The 23,603-nt window shown below is 44.0% G+C and overlaps 1 protein-coding gene across 3 annotated transcripts in view; it reads left to right on the top strand.

Moving 5' to 3' along the window:
• pak3 (p21 (RAC1) activated kinase 3) overlaps positions 1-23,603 on the top strand; it is a 101,162-nt gene that overhangs the window by 50,350 nt on the left and 27,209 nt on the right. For 2 of the 3 annotated variants that reach the window (XM_062963867.1, XM_062963866.1), the window contains exons 2-4: positions 11,490-11,683; positions 19,033-19,133; positions 22,469-22,513. In XM_062963867.1, the coding sequence (XP_062819937.1) occupies positions 11,512-11,683; positions 19,033-19,133; positions 22,469-22,513 (318 nt within the window). In that variant the 5' untranslated portion in view covers positions 11,490-11,511. The remainder of the gene's footprint in view (positions 1-11,489; positions 11,684-19,032; positions 19,134-22,468; positions 22,514-23,603) is intronic. The other variant, XM_062963868.1, reaches the window with a different exon arrangement.

Raw genomic sequence — 23,603 nt, forward strand, 5'->3', positions numbered from 1 at the left:
GAGCATCCAAGAAAAGAAGGACATATGGAATGCTTGGATGGAGTGTTGCATTAGGCCTGATCTCAGTCATAGTCCCCAAAAAAGTATTGTCTCCAAGGTCTCCAATTCTCCAATAAAGCAAAGGCATTAGTTTCTATCTCTACTTCTTGATATGGGTTGTGTCATGGAATCCAGCCTAAATTTTAATATGAAATCTAAAGGAGCTGTCCAAGGTATCAAACTGTGTTCCGCTCCTTGGAGGTCTCCTAGTTCAGACTAAAACATGGAGTGGATTCACTATTCTAGTTCCTTCCCTGTCCCCAAGTTTTAGGATGGATCCCCACTGCCATTTGGAATTACATTATATGGTCAGCATACATCCATAAAATGCAATTCCAAACTGCATTATATAGCAGTGTAGATTCAGTGTTAGACCTCTCATATTCCTTGGGTGAATAAGAAGACTTATAAACTAGCAGCCATTGTTTGTGGCCACTTCTCCACATTCTTCAAAGGCATCTAGGTTTTTGAGAGCGAGAACAAGCTTCATGTTCATAAACAACATATGAACATGGATCCCAACAAGAGGCCTTAAAGTCCAATTGGGTTTCTTTTGTTTGTAAATCGGAACATTTTGAATACAAGAAAATCATGAGAAAGATCTCATCCCTGCTGGCATTGCTGAAGAGTTAAAAATCTATTTTGCAGACAGACCCAGGGCTGGGAGAGAGACACAGCTGGCCTACATTTCACCAAACACAATGTCTGAGGGAATCAAGAAGCGGGAGACGGCACTTGCCTCACAGCTAGCATCAGACTTTCCCAGAGGGGTGGGAGAAACTGTCGGTGGAGTCTTCTAGGAGACTTGAATCCAATTTAACAAGGCAATGCTCAGGACTAGAGTTGAAAAATAACTAGATGCAAGTAACTAATTACTTGTAATTTGTTTCTTTCCCCAGATGACAAAGACATAAGTGTATCCACAGGGTGTAGTGATTTGAAAGTTGGTACTGCAACTCCAGAGACCCGGGTTCACATCCCTGCTCAGCTATGGAAACCCAATGGATAGCCTGGGAGGGGGGTCACACTCTCTCAGCCCCAAAAAACCCCACAATAGGTTCACCTTAAGGTCACCATAAGTCAGAAATGACTTAAAGGACACAAAACAACAGTTTGACAGCATTTCTCAACCTGGGGGTCGGAACCCCTTTAGAGGTCACCAGGAGTTTTCAGAGGGGTCGCCAAAGACGGTGAGAAAACACATACTGTATATACTCGAGTATAAGCCTAGTTTTTCAGCCCTTTTTTAGGACTGGAAAAGCCCCCCTCAGCTTATACTCGGGTGAGGGTCCTGGTTGCCTTATATTTGGGTCAGCTTATACTCGAGAATCTATGGTACATTTATTATTTTTCTCTATTATTATTGTTATTATTACATTGATTATTTTTCTCTATTATTGTTGCTACTATTACATTTATTTTACATTATTATTATTATTATTATTATTATTATTACATTTATTATTTCACTCTGATCTTATTATTATTATATTTATTATTTTACTCTATTTATTATTACTTGTATTATTTCCTGTATTTATTATTATTATTACATGTAATATTTTACTCCCTTATTATTAAAAGGATACATAAGCACATTTACATTGAAGAAGATGAGAACAATGATTTGATCAGAGTTGGACAGTCTTATCTTAAATTTGAGCTTTATGTAAATATTCAAAAACATTTAACCTACTGATGCCTCAATTAATATAATTTTATTGGTATCTATTTTTATTGCTGAAATTTACCACCCTTGGCTTATACTGGAGTCAATGTTTTCCCAGTTTTTTGTGGTAAAATTAGGTGCCTCGGCTTATATTCGGGTCGGCTTATACTCGTGTATATACAGTATTTCTGATATTCTCAGGAACCCAAATCCCTCTATTTTCTGTTAGTCATGGGGTTTCTGTGTGGAAAGTTTGGCCCAATTCTATCATTGGTGGGCTTCAAGGGGCGCTTTGATTGTAGATGAACTATAAATCCCAGCGACTACAACTCCCAAATTTCAAGGTCTATTTTCCCCAAACTCCACCAGTATTCCAATATGGGCATATTGAGTATTTGTGCCAAGTTTGGTCTAGATCAGTGATGGCCAACCTATGACACACGTGTCAGCACTGACACGCCTAGCCATTTTTGCTGACACGCTGCTGCATGCAGATTGATTGGATGACTATGTCTTTTGTGGCCAAATTTGGTGTGATTTGGTCCAATGGTTTTGTTGTTTACTCCATGGGAATTATGCACACACACACACACACACACACACACACACACACATATATATATAATTTCTATTATTCTATTATTATTGTAGGATATTATCATATTATCACTATTATATTATTATTATATTATTATTCATGACTACATTGAAACTAGAATAGAGAGAAATCAGCATGGAAACTGCAAGAGGTACCATAGATTGATGTACATGGAAATAATAGTAGTAAATAGTTTTTGATTTATTGAATATAGTTATATATTACAATTATATATTTTTGTTATTGAAACTATAGTAAAGGTAAAGGTTTCCCCTGATGTTAAGTCCAGTCGTGACCGACTCTGGGGGTTGGTGCTCATCTCCATTTCTAAGCCGAAGAGCCGGCGTTGTCCGTAGACACCTCCAAGGTCATGTAGCCGATATGACAGCATGGAGCGCCGTTACCTTCCCGACGGAGCTGTACCTATTGATCTACTGACATTGGCATGTTTTCAAACTGCTAGGTTGGCAGGAGCTGGAGCTAACGGCGGATGCTTAAGCCGCTCCCGGGATTTGAACCTGGGACCTTTTGGTCTGCAAGTTCAGCAGCTTAGCGCTTTAACGCACTTCACCACTTTTAACTATACTTATTGCAAAATTATGTTTTTTTTCTCGAAGTGACACACCACCCAAGTCATGCTAGGTTTTTTGGTGAATTTTGACACACCAAGCGCAAAAGGTTGCCCATCACTGGTCTAGATCCATCTTTGTTTGGAGTCCACAGTACTCTCTGGATGTAGGTGAACTATAATTCCAAAACTCAAGTTCAATGTCCACCAAACCCTTCCAGTATTTTATGTTGGTCATGGGAGTTCTGTGTGTCAAGTTTGGTTCAATTTCATCATTTGTGGAGTTCAAAATGCTCTTTGATTGTAGGTTAACTATAAATCCCAACAACTACAACTCCCAGATGACAAAATCTATCCTCCCCACCCCACTGGTATTCAAATTTGGGCGTATCTATTGGGTATTTGTGCCAAATTTGGTCCAGTGAATGAAAATAGATCCCGCATATCAGATATTTACATTACGATTCATAGAGTTATGAAGTAGCAACAAAAATAATTTTATGGTTGAGGGGGGGGGGATCACCACCACATGAGGAAGCGTTTTGAGGGGTCACAGCATTAGGAAGGTTGAGAACCACTGGTATAGTTGGTATGACATGAGCAGTCATTGGCAGGGAAGACTACAGACTTTGAAAAACTACAAATCCTAGGATTCCATAGCATTGAGACACAGTCGTTCAAGTGGTGTCAGTCTGCATTTATTCTGCAGTGTAGATACACCTTTTCCATACTTAGTGACCCTGAGTGAATTGCTAAAGCCACAAGCTTTTTGCCTCAAAACTAATAATAGGAAAGGGTCAAGGTTTTATTCCCTTCCTTAAACTATTCCAAGATAACAAGGTGGCCAGTGTTTACTGAGCCCCACTGCATGGTAAATTGTGCAGAACTCCTTTTGGCATAGGAATACATGGATTGCTGAGCTGGGTCCTATGAATCGGGCCGCTGTTAAGGGCTTAGGATGAGAGTCACTGTAAAAGTTGGCAGCTATATAGGAAGAAAAAATATATAAGGGCTGGAGAAGAGTCCCTTGAATCTGGTTATTTGTGGCTCTTGGGCCTCAGTGTGCAATTGATTGGAATATAAATGGAATTGGCAGGAGCATGGAAAGAAAGGCTGAGCAAAAATCACACTAAATGAGGGGAAAAGAGCTTCATTGGGTCAGGCAGCTCTAGGAATAGAGGTTTTTCAAAGCAGAAGGCAATAGGGGTTCCAAATGAGAGGCAGGACTAGCTGAGAGACTATGACAATAATAATAATAATAATAATAATAATAATAATAATAATAATAATAATAATAATAATAAAAACAACCACTTTATTTGTATTCCACCCTATCTCCCCAAGGGCACTCAGGGCGGATTCCAAATACAATGGCAAACATTCAATGCCTCCGTAAACAAACAAATACTGAAATAAAATCCCAGAGAAACCCAGCCAGCTAAAACCTCCCAACAGAGGATTCCTCCAGGCAGGAATGAGCCAGGTTTTGAAGCCACAAGACAGGAAACAATCAGGGCCAGCTAACACCTCCCAACAAAGGATTCCCCCAAGCAGGACTCAGGCAGGGATTGAATCTCCAAGGCAGGAAACAATCAGGGCCAGCTAACACCTCCCAACAAAGGATTCCCCCAGGCAGGAATCAGCCAGGCTTTGAAGCTGAAAGGCCATTGTATGCTAACCATTCTGGCTAATTGCAGTATTCATACTTCCCTCCAACAGACAAAAAAAAAATGAACAACCAGAAATATTGTATATTCAAAAGCTTTAGGAAATAGCATATACTAACTACAGTACCGCCAATTTCTCAATAATTTATTTCCCATACCACCACACTTCGCCACAGCAACATGTGGCAGAGCACAGCTAGTACTTACATAATATCCCAGAAACCCCGCATATGAAAATAACATTAAAACCTAACATCAAATTAAAGCCTAACATCAGTAGATTAAACCTAACATCAATAAATTAAACTACATGTAGTCGAACAAAATTATATAATAACATATAATCCAAACAAACATCTACATTAGTTTACAACAGCCAACTAGAGTTCACAGTATGGGTTGGACTTTAGCCTTCTCTGCCAAAGAGTGCTGGTGCCTCAGCAAACTACAAATCCCAGAATTCCATAGCATGGAGCCATGTCAGTCAGTGTGATTTCAAACCACATTAATTTTACCATGTAGACACAATTATTCTAAGTGCCATGGTTTGAGAGAAAGGCCGGCAATAAGTCTAAAGAAACCCCTCCGTGCATTGGCTCCAACCTTCTCGTCCTTCTCTCCTGGATCATTTGTAAGAAATTGCAACACCATGTTGTGCCTTTCTCTTCTCCATTTTCATGGCAAAGAATGGGACCTTGTATGGGTTTTTGACGCAGAGCCCAAAAGCCTGGTTGAGAAATCAAATATAGAGCGCGCTTCAAGAGCTTGGAAACAATGACATCACACATAAATAAATGGGGCCAGAAACCCTTAAAAGAAATCTTTGTAAACTAAAAAAACCCCTCCTGGGTTAGTTTAGCAAAGTGACTTTGTTTACTAATTGCTTCAGTGAGTAACCCTGCCGTTGCCTTGTCCTTTGGGAGCTGCTGAAACAGTTCAAGGATGCATCTACACTGTAGAATTAATGCAGTTTGGCACCACCTTAGCACCCATGGCTCAATGCTATGACATTGTACGAGCTCTGGTTTTAAAAGGCCCTTAACCTTCTCTACCCAAGAGTTCTGGTGCCTCACCAAATTACAACTCCTATGATGCCATAGCATTCAATCTACACTGTAGATGCACCCCTTGCTCCTTTACTCTCCCTTCTAAAAACTCCTTATTTTGAACAGGGAAGACCTCCTTAAAGAAGAGATCTTCTCTGTCCATTTCTTCTCTGTTCTAGTATTGCCGTAAAAAGAGGTCTACAAAAGGGAAGACGAAGACCAAAAACAAGGCTTTGGCGATCTTTTCATGCAAATGGTCTCAGGAGGCAAACACTCTTTGGCAGATAGAAATGCTATAAAGATATATGGAAGCTAAGGATTCTCCGGTGGCTCAGTGTGTTAAAGTGCTGAGCTGCTGAACTCGCAGACGGAAAGGTCCCAGGTTCAAATCCCGGGAGCGGCTTGAGCGCCCGCTGTTAACTCCAGCTCCTGCCAACCTAGCAGTTCGAAAACATGCCAATGTGAGTAGATCAATAGGTACCACTCCAGCGGGAAGGTAACGGCGCTCCATGCAGTCATGCCAGCCACATGACCTTGGAGGTGTCTACGGACAACGCCGGCTCTTCGGCTTAGAAATGGAGATGAGCACCAACCCCTAGAGTCAGACATGACTGGACTTAATGTCAAGGGAAAACCTTTACCTTTACTAAGGAGATTACCTTGGCCATCAAACACAGCCTAGTTAATGCTCTGCAAGGAGGATATGGAAGTCTTTTCATGTGTCACGATGCCATGTATTAGGTGCCTGTTGATCCAGAGGAGATACTGTTGTGATGTTGTGATTTCACATTTAGGATGGTTATATTTGAAGACTCAGACAGGAAGGCAAGGAATGACATTCATACAATGAGAATGTCTCCAAGCCAAGTGTGGTTCCTACTAGAGCAGTGGTTCTCAACTTGTGGGTCCCCAGGTGTTTTGGCCCACAATTCTCAGAAATCCCAGCCATTTTACCAGCTGTTAGGATTTCTGGGAGCTGAAGGCCAAAACATCTGGGGTTCCACAGGTTGAGAACCAATGTACTAGAGCATCCTTTTGGGATTTTCTTTAATAGATGGGGCCCAAGAGTCTATTTTTAAAAGTTCTTGGCATACCCCATCTTTCTATAGAAGTGGACAAGATCCAGTGAAAGTCTTGTTTGGCCCACTCTCAGATGTTGCATTGCTTTTGATGTTTCTTTTGAAGGTCTACCAATGAACTCCTTTAAGTTGCATTTTGGTAGTCATTCTTGATGCTTTTCAGGGAGTAACGGCTGCTCTAGGATTGTGCTATTGGTATATTTGAGAGTTTACTCCAACCCTGTACCATTATTGAAAATTGGAGGACAGTGCTCCGGGGTACTCAGGTGTAACAATCACAACTACGGTGCTCTTCTGTGGTTTAGTGGTGGCTGGTGGTCCCTATGACATAGTGACTTAACTATGAATTTTATAGATGCTGCCCAGAGGATAGGATGTAGATAGGGTTCAGCACATTGGATAGTTCCTATAGCAATCAGTTGTAGACCTGGAGACCTGATTCAAAATCCATACCATGCAATGGAAGAATCTGCATGTGGACCTTACTCTATGTTGACACATATACATCATCTCCTGGTGTTCTTATAGCTGGCTCCTAGAGTCATTCCATTCTGCAGTGTGAACAGGCAATATCAGAAAACACCTGGCTCTAAAGTAAGTCAGAAAGGAAACTTTGGGTTCTGCATGGAGAGGATGTGAATATTGGTCTCTACAGGGCTCAATAAAGTACATTCTTGTAAAGAAGGGACACGTTCACATATAGACATCCTCAACCAAAATTCCAACCGGAGTGAATTCATGGTTGGAATTTTTGTTTGGACATCTATGTATCAGTGCATTCCTTCTGCACATGCTATGGCACAGAAAAGATTTGGACATGCCACGTTATTTGGCCTATGACCCCCAAGAGTTTTCTGACATCCAAACAGGTTGGGTTATTCATGGTTTTGGTCCAGCAAAGTACCATATTGACTTGAGTCTAATGCTCCCCTTTTTTGGCTCAATTACACCACCAAAATTGAGTGGCACATTAGATTCGATGGCGCATTATACTCGGTAACTCCATAAGCACTTGAGCACTTTCTATTAAAAGAAAACCCTGAGGCTTGCACAGTGAAGTGTTTCCTCCATTTTTATTTTTATTTTTTGCAATGGAAAGAAAGGAAGGGAAGGTCTCTTTTGGGTAATGGCCATGCATGTTGGCAGTGTGCTTCTTTCAACAACCACAAGCCTCCATGACAAAGGCCTTCAAAACAGTTGAGTAACGTATGTGGCCTTGGGCAGCCTCCAGCCTATCCTTGTTCTAGAGATTATTGGGGCAATTTTGTGGGTTTTAAAAATAATGTAAAGCAGGAATCAGCCAAAGCAGGATCAGCTGATCCAATGATTTCCAGCATGTCATCAAAGGTTTTTGATATCCAGTGGTTGAACGTTAACTGGTTTCCCTTTAGTGGTTTTTTTCATGTGTAAGCATGTGATGGGGCTTTAGGGGTCAGAGCGTAGCGTCTGAAGATTGTGGAAACAGAGTTGAACACGTGGTGCCATCGCACATGTGATGCGATTCCTCATTGCATAAACAGATGTGTGTTGTGACTTTCACAGACAGATGTGCAATTGTGCATTTCAGGTGTGGCATGCTGCTCTTCCTGAACTCCATTGTGTAACTCTATGAATATAAAGTTACACTCCATCTCCTTGTTATTGACATCTAATGGTGGCAAATGGTTTTTGTGTCAGTAGGGAAGTAAAGCCATTTGGGGTATTATCCAAGTGCTGTATCTATTTCAAGGATAGGTTTAGTACTCTGGATAGCTCCTTTAAGGTTTAACCAAGTCTTTTCACGGAGCTGGATTGTATCCCTAAAATAGGTTCAGCAACTTGGAGAGCACCTTTAAAGTTTGGACTAAAGCCCAGAGATGATTCATGGCTCCAATGAGATGGGAGCCAAAAACTACCATTGAATGATGTTATTTGGAAGTCTAGCTTGATGGTCAGCACACGATCCTGCAGGGATTCCAACTAAATTCTAACTGAAGTTCTTCTGATCTACTAAGAATGGTATGCTGTTGATTAATATTTATTAATCCAGAGGGATAAATATATACTTTTATTCCAGGTCGGTTTCACCAAGTTTTCAATATGCAAATGGATAGAATTACCTCTTCTCTAGGAATGGGTCAAGCCAAGGACACGGCATAGTTTTCATTGTAGATTGGATGCTCCAAATATTAGGAGCCTGCCCAAACTCCCTTGGAGAGAATGCTAAGATTTCTGTGTCATTTCTTGTAAATATTCTGTCTTTGGGTCCAGAATGGTGGTCTTGGTGGGAAAGGAAGCTGAATTTGCCATCTCCAGGTATTATTTGAGGACAAAATGTAATATTTTGGAGAGGGATATCACCTGCCACAGTTTTCTTATATCCCCCAAACCCAGATGATGACCCACTCTGATCTACAGTTGAACGCTACTTTCAGAAACTCTGAGAATGGAGTTTTTTCACCATTAGAGAAGTTTTCGACCCGAACGCTCTGCATAATTTATTTCCTAACTCTTCCCTTTGCTCCAGAGTCAGACACTATGTGTTTTTATGAATTCCCTTATCTTCCTGCGACCACCTGTTGGTTAACTATCTTTAGAATGTGTAATTACAGCAACCTTTGGCATAATTAAAATCAGATGGAGGTTTAATTAACATGGTTGCAAAAGGGCCAAACTGCACGCTTAAAACACCCAACCTGGCCTCCTTCTGTTGGGTTCTCTTGGTCCCTTTGGTCCTTCCATTGACCCATAAAGAGGGCATTGTCGAGTGGTGTCTTGGGAAATGTCTAGGTCAGCCTCACATCTCAGGCAGATAAAACTTTATGTTATAGGGAGAGGAGAGGAGAATGCAAGGGAAGCTGGTGCATTTATTTACTGTATATACTCGAGTATAAGCCTAGTTTTTCAGCCCTTTTTTAAGACAGAAAAAGCCCCCCTCAGCATATACTCGGGTGAGGGTCCTGGTTGGCTTATATTTGGGTCAGCTTATACTCGAGAATTTATGGTACATTTATTATTATTGGGTTTTTTTCAGTGTCAGGAGATTATTATTGGTATTATTACATTTATTATTTTTCTCTATTATTGTTACTATTACATTTATTTTACTCTATTTTTTATTATTATTAATACATTTATTATTTCACTCTGATCGTATTATTATTATTACATGTATTATTTTACTCTATTATTATTAAAAGGATACATAAGCACATTTACATTGAAGAAGATGAAAATAATGATTTAATCCGAGTTGGACAGTCTTATCTTAAATTTGAGCTTTATGTAAATATTCAAAAACATTTAACCCACTGATGCCTCAATTAATGTAATTTTATTGGTACAGTAGAGTCTTATTTCTGAAATTTACCACTCTCGGCTTATACTGGAGTCAATGTTTTCCCAGTTTTTTTGTGGTAAAATTAGGTGCCTCGGCTTATATTCGGGTCGGCTTATACTCGAGTATATATGGTATATTTTATTGAAAGCATTTTTGCCTGGCTGTTCAGCCTATTAGGGCCTTTGAGGTGACGAAATTATTATTGTGTGCTTTTTGGCCATTTCTGACATATGGTGGTGGTAATAATAATAATAATAATGATAATAATAATAATAACAACAACAACAACAACAACAACAATAATATGCTTTATTTATATTCCGCTCTGTCTCCCTGAGGGGATCTCAGAGCAGATTACAACATACACAGATAGGCAAACATTTAATGTTGTAATATAGTGGAAATAACAATGACACACAAATACACAGAACAAAGGTAAATAAAGGCTTCCTCTTTCATCTCTGGCTTTTTGGAGGCATTGCTCAATTCTGGCCATGGGGAGGTGCTCTTGTTCCATTTTTTCCATGCTGAGGAGCCTGTTGTCTGTAGACATCTCAGATTGTATTGCCGGCGTGTCTACATGTCTGCATGGGGTGCCCATTCACCTTCCCGCCGAAGCGTTACCTATTGATCTACTTGCTTTGCATACTTTTGAACTGCTAGGTTGGCAGAAACTACAGCTAACAGTGAGATCTCACTCCAACTCGTGGCTTTGAACTGCCAACCCTCTGGTCGGCAGATTTCCTGCAGCTAGCAGTTTAACCTGCTGCGCTATTGCGGCCCTTCACCAAACTACAAATCCCAAGATCCCATGGCATGAGACTCTTAATCTCAGGGTCGTGGGTAGCCACCCCGAGTCCCCTTCAGGGGAGATGGGGGCGGGGTATAAATAAACTTGTTGTTGTTGTTGTTGTTGTTGTTGTTGTTGTTGTTGTTGTTGTTATTATTATTATTATTATTAAATGAGATTGCATCCCTCCAATAGGCTCTCCAGAGGTTCTTTAAGCACTTTCCCCTTTGGCCTTGGCTCAACACTAAGATTACTGTATGACAAGAATCTTATGCTCACCTCAATTTTGGCCAGGTCATTTAGCCAAAAAAGGTGAGCATTGAGTAAATACTGTATTTTCAAGCTGTGGATGATTGAATCCATGGATACAGGATCCGTGGGTAAAGAAAGCAGACTGTATTTTGAAAATGCCTAGGGCTTTCCCGTTAACCTTAGGGACTCTATGGTCAACGCCCACCAGAAGCTGACAATGGAAAAGTTTTTCCATTTCATAGAAGAGAGTGGGATGAAAATATTTAAATAACTAAGTCATCTAGGGCAATTGCAAATATTGCTGTAGCCTTTGCATTTTTTGAAATGGATGCCACCAGGTTGTTTGTAGCAAGAATTACCTGGGATGAGCCTCCAAAGCCATGCTTCCAGCTTGCGCTGGCTGTTCTGTTTTTCCTATCTCCAGCCTTTCTTCACTCTTCTCTCGCTTTTCTCCTTGTGCAGGAAGCTGTGAGGGTTGCTGAAGATGTCAGAGAGCCTGGACACTGAAGAGAAACCTCCAGCGCCTCCACTGAGAATGAACAGCAACAACCGCGATTCTTCTGCGCTGAACCACGGCTCCAAGCCTCTCCCGATGGCTCCCGAAGAGAAGAACAAGAAGGCCCGGCTTCGCTCCATCTTTCCAGGCGGAGACAAAAGTAAAGTACCGCCAAAGGGAAACGTGGCCTCTCATTTTCCGCATCTGGTTTCCTTGCTCTTTCCGATGGCAGAAAAGGGCCGCTGAAAGCAGCAAGAGTGCATCAGTTTGATACGGACTGTGCTTGCATTTCTCTCAAAGTGCTAGGGACATAAATAGGCATATAAAATAAAATAATTAATTTTTATTATTACTTACTAGTTTGAGTTGCCCGGGTTATTTGAAAAATATCAATTTTACATAATGCATAAGGTTGTGAATTAACTACAGCTGACATCATGCCAGGTTAACCCATCAGTACTTAAAGTTTGTTATGTTGGGCATGTTTGTTCTGGATGCATCATGGTCTTTGGTGGCATTCAGAGTGCTCATTGTTTACAGGTGAACTCTAAATCCCACTACCTCCAACTCCAAAATGTCCAGGCCAATTCCTCTCAAAACACATCAATATTCAAATTTGGGTATATCGGGAATGCACGTCAAGTTTGGTCCTGATCCATCATGCCAGGTTAACCACGAAAAACTCCATCAAGTTTGTTATGTTGGGCAAGTTTGCTCTGGACGCATCATGGTCCAATTCCAAGGCTTTCATGGCTGGAATCACTGGTTGCTGTTAGTTTTCTGGGCTGTATGGCTGTGTTCCAGAAGCATTCTCTCCTGATGTTTCGCCCACATCTATGGCAGGCATCCTCAGAGGTTGTGAGGTCTGTTGGAAACTAGAACAAGTGGGCTTTATAGATCTATGGAATTTTCAGGATGGGAGAGAGAACTCTTGTCTGTTGAAGGCAAGTGTGAATGTTGCAATTGGCCAGCTTGATTAGCAATTAATGGCCTTGCAGCTTCAGAACCTGGCTGCTTCCTGCCTGGGAGAATCCTTTGTTGGGAGGTGTTAGCTGGCACTGATTGTTTCCTGCCTGGATTTCTCCTGTTTTTTTTTTAGTGTTGCTCTTTATTTACTGTCTTGATTTTAGAGTTTTAAAATATTTTTCTCATGTATAGAATTATCTGCTCCTTTCAATGTAACTTGTCTGTGTATGTGTCTTTAAGTTGCCTGTCAATTTACGTGAACCGTATGAATTTAGAAGGGTTTGCTTAGGCAAGGAAGACTCAGAGGTGGTTTTGCAGTTCATTCCTCTGAAATACAGCCTTAGTATTATTATTATTTATTATTTACATCACTTTTACCCCGCCTTTCTCTCCGAGGAGACTCAAAGCGGCTTATAGTAAATAGGCAAAAATTCAATTATTGGTGGTCTCCCATCCAAGTACTAGCCAGGGACGGACCCTGCTTAGCTTCCAGGATCAGATATAATCTAATGCAGTGGTTTGCAACCTGGGGGCCTACAACTCCCAGACATCCCAGCCAGTTTACCAGCTGTTAGTATTTCTGGGAGTTGAAGGCCAAAAACATTTGGGGACCCCAGGTTGAAAACCATTGATTTAATGGCACTGATCTAAGGGCATTAAGGTCCCATTTTTTTGTGCCTGTGGCTTTAAGTTGACCATAGACTTCTAGTGACCGTAGGAAGACTCAGAGCTGGTTTTGCCAGTTCCTTCCTCTGAAAATAGTATTCATGGGCAGCTTCCCATCCAAGTATTAACCAAGGAAGATCCTGCTTAGCTTCCAAGATCCAATGGCATCTGGTGCATAGGTTAATGGCATTCTGATTTACTCAAACACACAATTCAACCCATAGTATTTGATGATGGTCTCCTGTCAGGACCCTGCTACTAGAGCCTGGATGTGGCTCTGAGTTTCAGGGTCACTGACATTGATAAGACACCTGCGGCTCAGGACTTGGAGAAGAAACGGCTGCTGGACTTGGCGGGGAATTTGCGCGGGGTTTTACTGAGCGGGAAGAGACTGTTCAAATGAGGGGGAGGGTATATAAAGGAGGGTTGGCCGTAGTATCCCATTCTTGGCTTTTCTGATGTTCATGTTTCCTACAGTAAAAGTTTCTGGTGATATCACAGAGAGTCTTGTGTGTTCATTCAGGAGCGGCTGTGGTGAGCTGACACTAAGCCAAGAATACGGACACCATCCCGCTGTAGCGGTGAGGTGTAACATGCAAGTGGAGGATGAAGAGCTCTTGGGCGCAGGAGGAGGAAGGTCGGAAAGGGCCACTCCCGAGCCGGACGCTGAGTTCCACCAGCTGGCGGCCCTGGCGTCATCCACCGCTTATGCCCAGCCAAATGGGGTAACCCAGAGGCGTGGAGTGGTGCGGGGAGACAGCACCGGAGGAGAGGAAGGTTCACCTTCCCCAGGCCCACAAAGGATGGTGTTTCTGGAGGAGAGGATGTCGGCGATGGAGACCACCCTGGCAGTGATGTCGAGGGCGATGGAGCGCCTGGCGGTTTTGGCGGAGCCGGAGAGAGGAAGGGAACTTCGGGCTAGCTCAATGTGGGACGTGAGCGTGGGAAGCAGCCAGGGCTTTGCAGACCTCCCAGCACCGAAGGGAAGGGAAATGCGAAAGGAGCCCGGTGCCCGGCCCAAGATCCAAACAAGCCTGACGCGGGTGGAGGAGAGTGACGACGAAGGGGAAAAGCCTCCGAGAATCCCGGCTACGCTCCCAACTGAGACCCTGGTGCCCCTGGCGAATGCCGGGCGTGGCACAGGGCCAAGAGAAGCAGCAGCGGGGCCCACTGGTCCGCAAGGGGGCTTGCGACGGGCGGAGAATTGGGGATTGCCACCACAGGGACCCCTACCGAGACGAGAGGAACTAAGGATCGAGTTTGGGGGAGAGTCCTCTGAACTGGATTTTTTCCTGACCACGGTGAGGGGCTATATGGAGGACAATGCTCACACTTTTAGAACGGAATCCAGCCGGGTACGGGCCATTGGTGCAGTGTTGAAGAGGGGAGCGGCCAGCTGGTACGTTCAACTGCACGCGCGGCGCGACCCATGTCTGGGGTCACTCCGACGCTTTATGGGGGCCCTGGAGACCCGTTTCCGAGATCCACTGGAGCAGATCCGGGCGAGGGAGAAGTTGAAGACCGTCTCCCAGGGGCAGAGGTCAGTATCTGAGTATGCGGAGGAGTTCCAATGCCTCGCTGAAAAGGTGCCGGAATGGTCTGCAGTAACAAAGATAGAACTCTTCAAAGAGGGTCTCAGGCGGGAGATCCTCTCCTGGGCGGTGCATCGTGATGAGCCTGACACACTGCGCGGATGGATTCAGCTGGCGGGGCGCATCGAGACATCGCTGGCCCAGGCGAGGAGGCACCGAGGAGGGCTACAGCAGCGGCCGCAGATGAAAGAGGGGAGCCGGAAGGAGGGATCAACCCCAGCCGGGAGGAGAACGGAGCCGACAGGGAACGTGAGCACCAGCAGGAGGGGCTGCTTCGTGTGCGGCTGTTTGGGCCACAGGGCTGCCGAGTGCTGGCAGAGAAAAGGGGAAGGCGGAGGCCCGCCCAAACCAAGAGCCGTGGCAGGGAAACGCGCCGAGGAAGAACCACCGATGAGGCACCACTCGGGGGGGTTGGTAAGTCAGGACAAAGCCATGATAGTGGTCCCCATTCAGCTTGAAAGTGGCAGCAAACAAGCAACCTGCAAAGCATTTGTGGATTGTGGATGTTCCAGGAACATCATCTCCCCTGAATTAGCCGAGGGATTGGGATGCGAAAGAACGAACCTAGAATCCCCAATAGCTTTCTCGCAGTTGGACGGATCCACAGCATCGGGATCATTAGCTAAGTACAGTGCCGAAGATGTAAAGTGTAAGATAGGGAGTTGGGAAGGAAAGGTGTCATTTGTGATATCACAAATAGCCAGCTATAATGTTATACTAGGCATGCCATGGCTGGGGCAGGCCAACCCGCAAATCAACTGGGAGGATAAGAGCATGATCTTCAGGATGAAGTTGGAAGAAGGGAGCCAGGAAGTGGAGAGAGAGCCGGGGAAAAGGGGGGAGGAAGACTCTATCAGGATAGCAGAACTGGCAGATAAATTACCCCCAGAGTATCGGGATTTTGTGGACGTATTTGATGAGAAGGAAGCAGACAGTTTCCCACCGAAGCGGAGAGTTGAAGTGAAGATAGAGCTAGTCCCAGGAGCAGAGCTTCCCAAGGCAAAAATATACCCAATGTCGGCTAGGGAAAAGGAGGAACTGAGAAAATACATTGATAAAAACCTAGCGAGGGGTTTCATAGAGCCTTCAAATTCCCCTCTAGGGGCGCCTGTGTTGTTCAGGCGGAAAAAGGACCAAACGCTGAGGCTCTGCATTGACTACAGGGGCCTGAATGCAATCAGTACTGTAAATAAATACCCCCTACCCTTAGTGAAGGACTTGATCGCCCAGTTATCGGAGGGACAGATATTCACTAAATTGGACTTAATTGAAGCGTACCATAAATTGCAGATCAAACCAGAGGACAGGTGGAAGACGGCCTTCTCCTGTGCATTCGGATTATTCAATTATCGTGTGCTCCCCTTCGGTTTGTGCGGCGGAGGTGCCGCGTTCATGCAATTAATCAACGAAGTGTTGCATCCATTGTTGTACAAGGGGGTCTTTGTTTTTTTAGATGACATATTGATAATATCTCGGACTAAGGAGCAACACATAGAACTAGTCAGGGAAGTCCTGCAAAAGTTGAGAGAAGCAAAACTGTATGCGAAGCTTGCCAAGTGCGAGTTCAATAAAGACCAGATAGACTTTCTGGGGTATAGGATTTCCTCCCAGGGAGTGGCGATGGACCCTGCGAAGGTAGAAGACGTGAGGGGGTGGGAAGCCCCAAAAACACGGAAGCAGCTGCAATCCTTCCTAGGGTTCGCAAACTTCTATAGAACATTTATCAAGGACTTTGCGCGCCTCACTTTGCCATTAACGGATTTGTTAAAGACTAAAGGCAGGGGAGAAACAGCCAAAGTGAAGGCCCCAGGGGCCAAACTGACATGGACAATAGAATGCCAGGAAGCTTTCGAAGCCCTAAAAAAGCGTTTTACTGAGGAGCCTGTCCTACAGCACCCTGATATGTCTAAAGCCTTTGTATTACATTGCGATGCATCAGACCGGGCATATGGGGCAGTTCTGCTACAGAAAGACGAGGGGGGGAACCTGAAGCCATGTGGCTATCTGTCAAAAAAGTTTAGCGATACAGAAAAAAACTGGCCAATTTGGGAGAGAGAAGCCTTAGCTATTCTAAAAGCACTAGAGTGCTGGAGACACTTTCTGGAAGGAAGTGGAACACCGTTTGAGGTGTGGACTGATCATAGAAATTTACAGTATCTAAGATCCCCTCGTAAACTATCAGCGAAGCAAATTAGATGGGCCCAATATTTCAGCCGTTTTGATTTCAGACTCAGATTCTTCCAGGGGAAACATAACATACTCGCTGACGCTCTCTCTCGGATGCCTCAGCACGGGGGAGGAATTCAGGAATCTGAAGGGAGCCTATTCCTAGATAAGCAATGGGGCCTGGCAGTACTAACTCGAGCACAAGCGGCCAAAGAAAACAAACGTACTGCCATTTCCACGGGGGGAGGAGAAATATGGGAGGAAGAGTTGAAGCGAGCGTATGGAATGGACAAATGGTTACAAACTAACAAAGAAAAGGGAGAATTGTGTGGGGATTTGGTGTTTGTAAATAAGAAATTGTATATCCCTGAATGTTTAAGAAGAGAAATGTTAAGGAAGTACCATGATAACAAAGGTGCGGGTCATCTAGGCCCCACCAGGACTATTAAACTGTTGGCCAGACAATGCTGGTGGCCCGGAATGAGGAAAGACGCCAGGGGGTACGTCACGCAGTGTGAATTATGTGCAGAGGGAAAAACACCACCGGGGAAGCCCCAGGGGCTATTGCAGAAGGTGGTGGAGCCCATGAGGCCATGGGAATGCGTAGCCATGGATTTTGTAGGCGAACTACCCCCCAGCAGAGGCCACAGATACATTTGGACAATATTGGACCTATTCTCAAAACAGGCACACTTTGTGGCCCTGCCAAAACTCCCTTCAGCTGAAAAACTTGCTGATTTGTATGTGAAGCATGTATATCGCCTACATGGGTGTCCCGACAAAATAATTAGCGACCGGGGAGTCCAATTTACTGCAAAATTTTGGGGAAAATTCTTACAGCTGTTAGGAGCAGAAAGGAACCTGAGCTCGGCCTTTCATCCCGCGACCAACGGGGGGGTCGAACGTACCCAACAGACACTGTGCCAATTTTTAAGGATGTACACCAATTATAGACAGGATGATTGGGCGGACCTTCTACCGTTTGCTGAGATGGCTTTTAACGGGGCCGTACATTCGGCCACAGGTCGTGCCCCATTCGAAATAGTATACGGACAGGAGGTGGCACCTTTCCCCAGGCTACCCGAGTGGAAGGAAGGGGAGGGCCAGACCGACGAGGAATGGCCGGCCAAAATCAAGCAAGGGTGGCAAACCGTGGTAGAGGCATTGCGGGAAACACAAAAGAAGTACAAGCTCTTTGCGGATCGTAGGCGCCGAGAGGGGGACAAATTGGGCGAAGGAGATCTGGTTTGGCTGAGCACAAAAAACCTAAAATTGGGATTCCCATCCAAGAAATTGGCTCCACGCTATATAGGACCATTCAGGGTAGCAAAAAGAATAAACGAAGTGACCTATGAGCTGAGGCTACCCAAGGACCTAGGAAAGATACACCCGGTATTCCATTGCAGCCTGTTAAAAAAGTATAAAGGAACTCTGGACGGCGGAGAACAATAGTTGTGTTTAATCTTTTCCTTCCAGGATGAAGGGGAGGAGGACGCCATGTCAGGACCCTGCTACTAGAGCCTGGATGTGGCTCTGAGTTTCAGGGTCACTGACATTGATAAGACACCTGCGGCTCAGGACTTGGAGAAGAAACGGCTGCTGGACTTGGCGGGGAATTTGCGCGGGGTTTTACTGAGCGGGAAGAGACTGTTCAAATGAGGGGGAGGGTATATAAAGGAGGGTTGGCCGTAGTATCCCATTCTTGGCTTTTCTGATGTTCATGTTTCCTACAGTAAAAGTTTCTGGTGATATCACAGAGAGTCTTGTGTGTTCATTCAGGAGCGGCTGTGGTGAGCTGACAGTCTCCCATCCAAATACTATTCAGGGCTGACCCATCTTAGCACCTAAGATCAGATTCTTAGTTGAAGAGGATACAAGCAAGTGAATCAGTCTCCTTTTCATTTGCTGGAAGCGGTACAGCAAAATTATAGTTTGTGTACTTTTACTCAAGTTTCTATGGGCTCAAGAATATGTGTTTTCCTTCATTCTGCTTTCCGAACTCTGTTTTATGTGCTTCTCCCTGTCCTTACGTCCCTTGCTTTGAATAAATGAGATGGTGAAATGTATGAATCAATGGCAGTGCGGATGAGTAAGTGTACATTTGCATTTCGCCTTTTAGCAAACAAGAAGAAAGAGAAGGAACGTCCCGAGATCTCCCTCCCGTCGGACTTTGAACACACCATCCATGTGGGCTTTGATGCGGTCACCGGGGAATTCACCGTAAGTTGCTTTTCTTTCGTTGTGGACTTCTTCTGGTCTGAGTTATTTTTCTTTGCAGCCATTTAAAACTTCATGGAACTGAGTTGTATGGGTGTAGACCAGGCATGGGCAAACTTGGTCCCTCTGGGTGTTTTGGACTTCAACTCCCACCATTCCTAATAGCCTCAGGCCCCTTCCTTTTTGCCCTCAGCCGCTTAAGCGGCTGAGGGCAAAAAGGAAGGGGCCTGAGGCTATTAGGATAGGTGGGAGTTGAAGTCCAAAACACCCAGAGGGACCAAGTTTGCCCATGCCTGGTCTACGTTGACCATATAATTCAGTTTCATACCCAGATGATAGGAGTCCATACAGTGGCTTTTCCCTATCAGTTCAAGTTCGATGAGCCCAAGCATTTGCAAAGTCTGCAAACTTTTGCCTGAGTTTATCCATCAAAAGGAAGACTTCTGAAAATCAAAAATAAAATAAGGGAAGCCTTATTTATTTATTTATAAAATGCATTTGGAGTTTTTCTTCCACCCAGTCCACTACTGAGCCAAAGCACAAGAGTTAGATATTTATTCAGTACGATGACAGCTTTCCCAGTGGTTTGTGCGTCCCATTTGAGTTCTGCTAGAATTTATACTATCCATCTCTAGATGTCAGTCCCATAACACTGCAGTAATGTTAGGTCTTTGGATTTGTAGGCTTTCCAACGGGGCTGAAGAAAAACAGAGATGGGATGAAGGTTGAATTTCAGCTCAACGTTGTGTTTGGAAGATTCTATCCCTGAAAAATGGTCATAGTTGCATCTGAATTGATCTACGGGTGCATCCACATTGTGGAATGGATGTAGCTTGCCACCACTTGAACTGCCAGGCTCAATGCTTATCGAATCCTGGAAGTTGTAGTTTGGAGATGCACCACTTCTCTTTGCCAGAGAAATGTGAAGACCTTGTGAGACAATAACTTCCATGTTTCCATAACAATGAGTCAGGGTGGTTCAAGTGTTGTCCAACTGGATTAATTCAGCATAGATCAGTGGTTCTCAACCTGGGGTCCCCAGATGTTTTTGGCCTACAACTCCCAGAAATCCCAGCAAGTTTACCAGCTGTTAGGATTTCTGGGAGTTGAAGGCCAAAAACATTTGGGGACCCCAGATTGAGAACCACTGGAATAGATCCATCCTATGAAATTCATGGTGGACATCAAGGCAGATGTTGATGGTGGTCAGCTAAAGTTCCAGAGGATTCAAGAGGTTAGGGATGAGCCTTTGCACCTTAGACTTTCCTGGTCTTAGACCTATTTTTGGATAAGTTATATGGTAAGTAAACCATACCAAGGGGTTCTGCTACTCATTCCAGGTCCATTATCCCAAAGTGTCCACCAGTGTTCAGTGATGGCATTCTTTCTTTTTCTCTCAGAAGTTTGGAAGTGCCAGGGCTGTATCCAAAATCCATACAAATATTTCCCTCGACATTTTCCTCTAACCCTTAATGCCATTGGTTGCTCTGGCTGCATTGCTTGCATTGCCCTGAGCTGCATCCAAAAGCACAACCAAGGTGCCTGCATGGTCTGTCTCCAAGCTTCGGATTTTAGTCATTAGCATCGGACGACATGGTGCCCTTTGTCATCAGTGCATGTCCAAACTCCACTCAATCATTGGGCCACAAAACACGAAGGGGACTGATTGGAAATGACTAGGCAGAAGCATGATTCTGTAGCCATAATAATTGGTGGATACGAAAGAAATAAGTGCATTCATATGCACTTTTCTATTTTTCCCCTTTTGAATAATTTTGCAAAACCTACTTTTGGTAAGATGGACCCTCGTTCCCCATCTGGATTGACAAAACTGGCTGCGGTCAAAATTTCTTAAGATTTCAATTCAAGCAAAAAAATGGAAACGATGACGTTAAGTTAGATGAAGAACAGCTGCAAAAAACATACTTTTTTGCGTGTCAAGAAGCCCTCATGACAAGAATCGTGGATAGACAAGACACTTTACAATTTGGGACACTCTCTGTGTACATTTGCAGTATACAAAATTATTATTTCCTCTGCCAAAAATTCTGAAATTAGAAGTTCATTCTGCACAAAATTCATGGACTCGAAGCGCTTCCCCACGGCAATCTGCTAGTCCTGTGGGATCTCGTCCGGGCCCTTTTAACCACCTCCCTTGAGGGGAAAGTTGTTTTGGGGTCCGTCGGTTCGACCCATACGGATTTGGCTGCCTTTCTGGAATCAATCTATCCGAAAGGGGGGAGCCACTGCCATATCGCACACCGGAAGTCAACACTATTTTCTGTGCAAAACAACTGCATGTGGATTTTGCTCAGCATCAGCAGTTGCATGGTTTTCAAAAACTTTGGGTGCATTTGTACTGTAGATTTAATGCAGTTTGACATCACTTTAACTATAATGGCTCATTGCTGTGGAATCTTGGGATTTGTAATTTGCTGAGGCACCATCATTCTTTGGCAGAGAAAGCTAAGTACCTTGTAAAACTACAACTCCCAGGATCTCATAGCAGTGACCTGTGGCAGTTAAAATGGTGTCAAACTGCATTCATTCTACAGTATAGATTGGGCATGGGCAAACTGCGTCCCTCCAGGTGTTTTGAACTTCAGCTCCCACAATTCCTGGCCTCAGCCCTTTCCGTTTCCCTTAAGCAACTGAGGAGGAAAAGGAAAGGGCCCCGAGGCCAGGAATTGTGGGAGCTGAAGTCCAAAACACCCAGAGGGATGAAGTTTGCTCATGTTTAGTGTAGATGCACCTTTTCTTTAAGATGGAAGGAAATGGTTAACATTATTTGTTGCTTCATTGCAAAAGAAATTGATTAAAAAGTGGCAACACTAATCTGGAGCGAACCCCATTGGTCACCCTTTCCTAAGATATATAATATGCATTGGAATGCATTGTCTAGCTTGCATGGATCTAGTTCAGGATTTAAGCATGGGAAAGATGTTCCTTCTTCGCTATCCATCTTTTCAACCCATTATTGGTCATTTGTTCTTTGCAGTATTATTATTTTTCCAATGAGCAAATCAACACACCAAGGAAAGGATCACAATCTACCAACCACCACAACTCAAATGGGGAATGGATGCTTCCAAACTTTGGGCTTGATTGTGGTTTTTTGCCCCTCTGTTTTCTTTTTCTTTCTCCCGAAGTCTGTCTTCCTGTACCTGTCAATTACTACTTTGTTTGGTGCCTCTACATTTTCGATGGGATGACGTCCCTTCCTCCCCCAGTTCCCTTTCCATTCCAACCCACTGGGTTCCACTTGACTCTCCCGCCTTCTCAGTTATCCCGCATTCTGTTTTAACTTTCTTTTCTTTCTTTATTTACGTCCATTGCAGCCAGATCTCTATGGCTCACAGATGTGCACAGGGAAGCTCCCAGAGGTGCGTCACTGCCCCCTCCCCAAAAGAAGCTTGCATCCCAGTGCTTCTTTGAGATGTCATAGCATTGCAGTTCCATATGTGTGCCGTAGATTTCGTTGCTTGGCTTATCCCATGTCCTCATCACGAACCCCCTCCCCCAAACGCCCGAGGCCCATGTCACACGTCATTTTTTGATTTACGTATTCATTTATTTTTGGCAGAGCACCTCTTAAGAGGAACCAACAAAACAATACAAACCGAAGCCCATGTTTTGCTAGAATCTAAGCTGGGGTGGAAAACGAGGAATGCTTCGAGGCGGTTTGCGTGGTTTGCTGCTTAGATGTGACCTGTGTGATAGAATTGGGGATGGATGTTTCTCGGATTTAGGAAATTATACTGGATGTTTCTGAGCATCTTTATTAAAAAAAACAAAAATGTAAGACCTGGCCAATGCAAACTCAAACTTTTTTCAGTTTCACATTTGCAAGCTCTGCTCTGAGATCCTTTAGGACAGGCATGGACAAACTTTTTTGCCTTGGGGCCACATGGTGGGCCTGGTCAGGAGGGCCGGGACGGGAAAGGGGGTTGCTAGGCACACGCTGGGTGGGATGGACCTGGGAGGAGGAGGACCTGGTAGAGGACAGGACCAGGAGAGGGTGGGCCATTCTCAGGATGCCCTCCTGGCATAAGGACGGGGCTGCTCACCCCATCCGTTTGCTGGGAGGAAAATGAGACATGTGGCGACTGCCCCGATCCTCCTCCTCAATATTAACAGTAGTAATAATAATAATCTTTATTTTTCTATCCCGCCTTTATCTCCCCATAGGGACTCGGGGCGGCTAACATAAACAATAGAGGATAGATGAACACAGATTTGTCCAGGAAATGAATTAACCAAATATAGCAAAGCATAACCAGAATCTTTAGAAAAACTTAGAAAAACAAGTTTCTAAAATACTGGTCATTAAAAATAATATTGGGAAATGATCAAGATACTTTTTCCATTTATAAACTCAATGGAAGTTCTAACTGTACTATCCATGAGATAAAAAGGTGATGTTGATTCATCATTAATACATGGAGGGTGAGACAGGTAATGTCCAAGAGCACT

This window comes from Anolis carolinensis, unplaced genomic scaffold (assembly GCF_035594765.1).
Source record: "Anolis carolinensis isolate JA03-04 unplaced genomic scaffold, rAnoCar3.1.pri scaffold_12, whole genome shotgun sequence".
Classification (NCBI taxonomy): domain Eukaryota; kingdom Metazoa; phylum Chordata; class Lepidosauria; order Squamata; family Dactyloidae; genus Anolis; species Anolis carolinensis.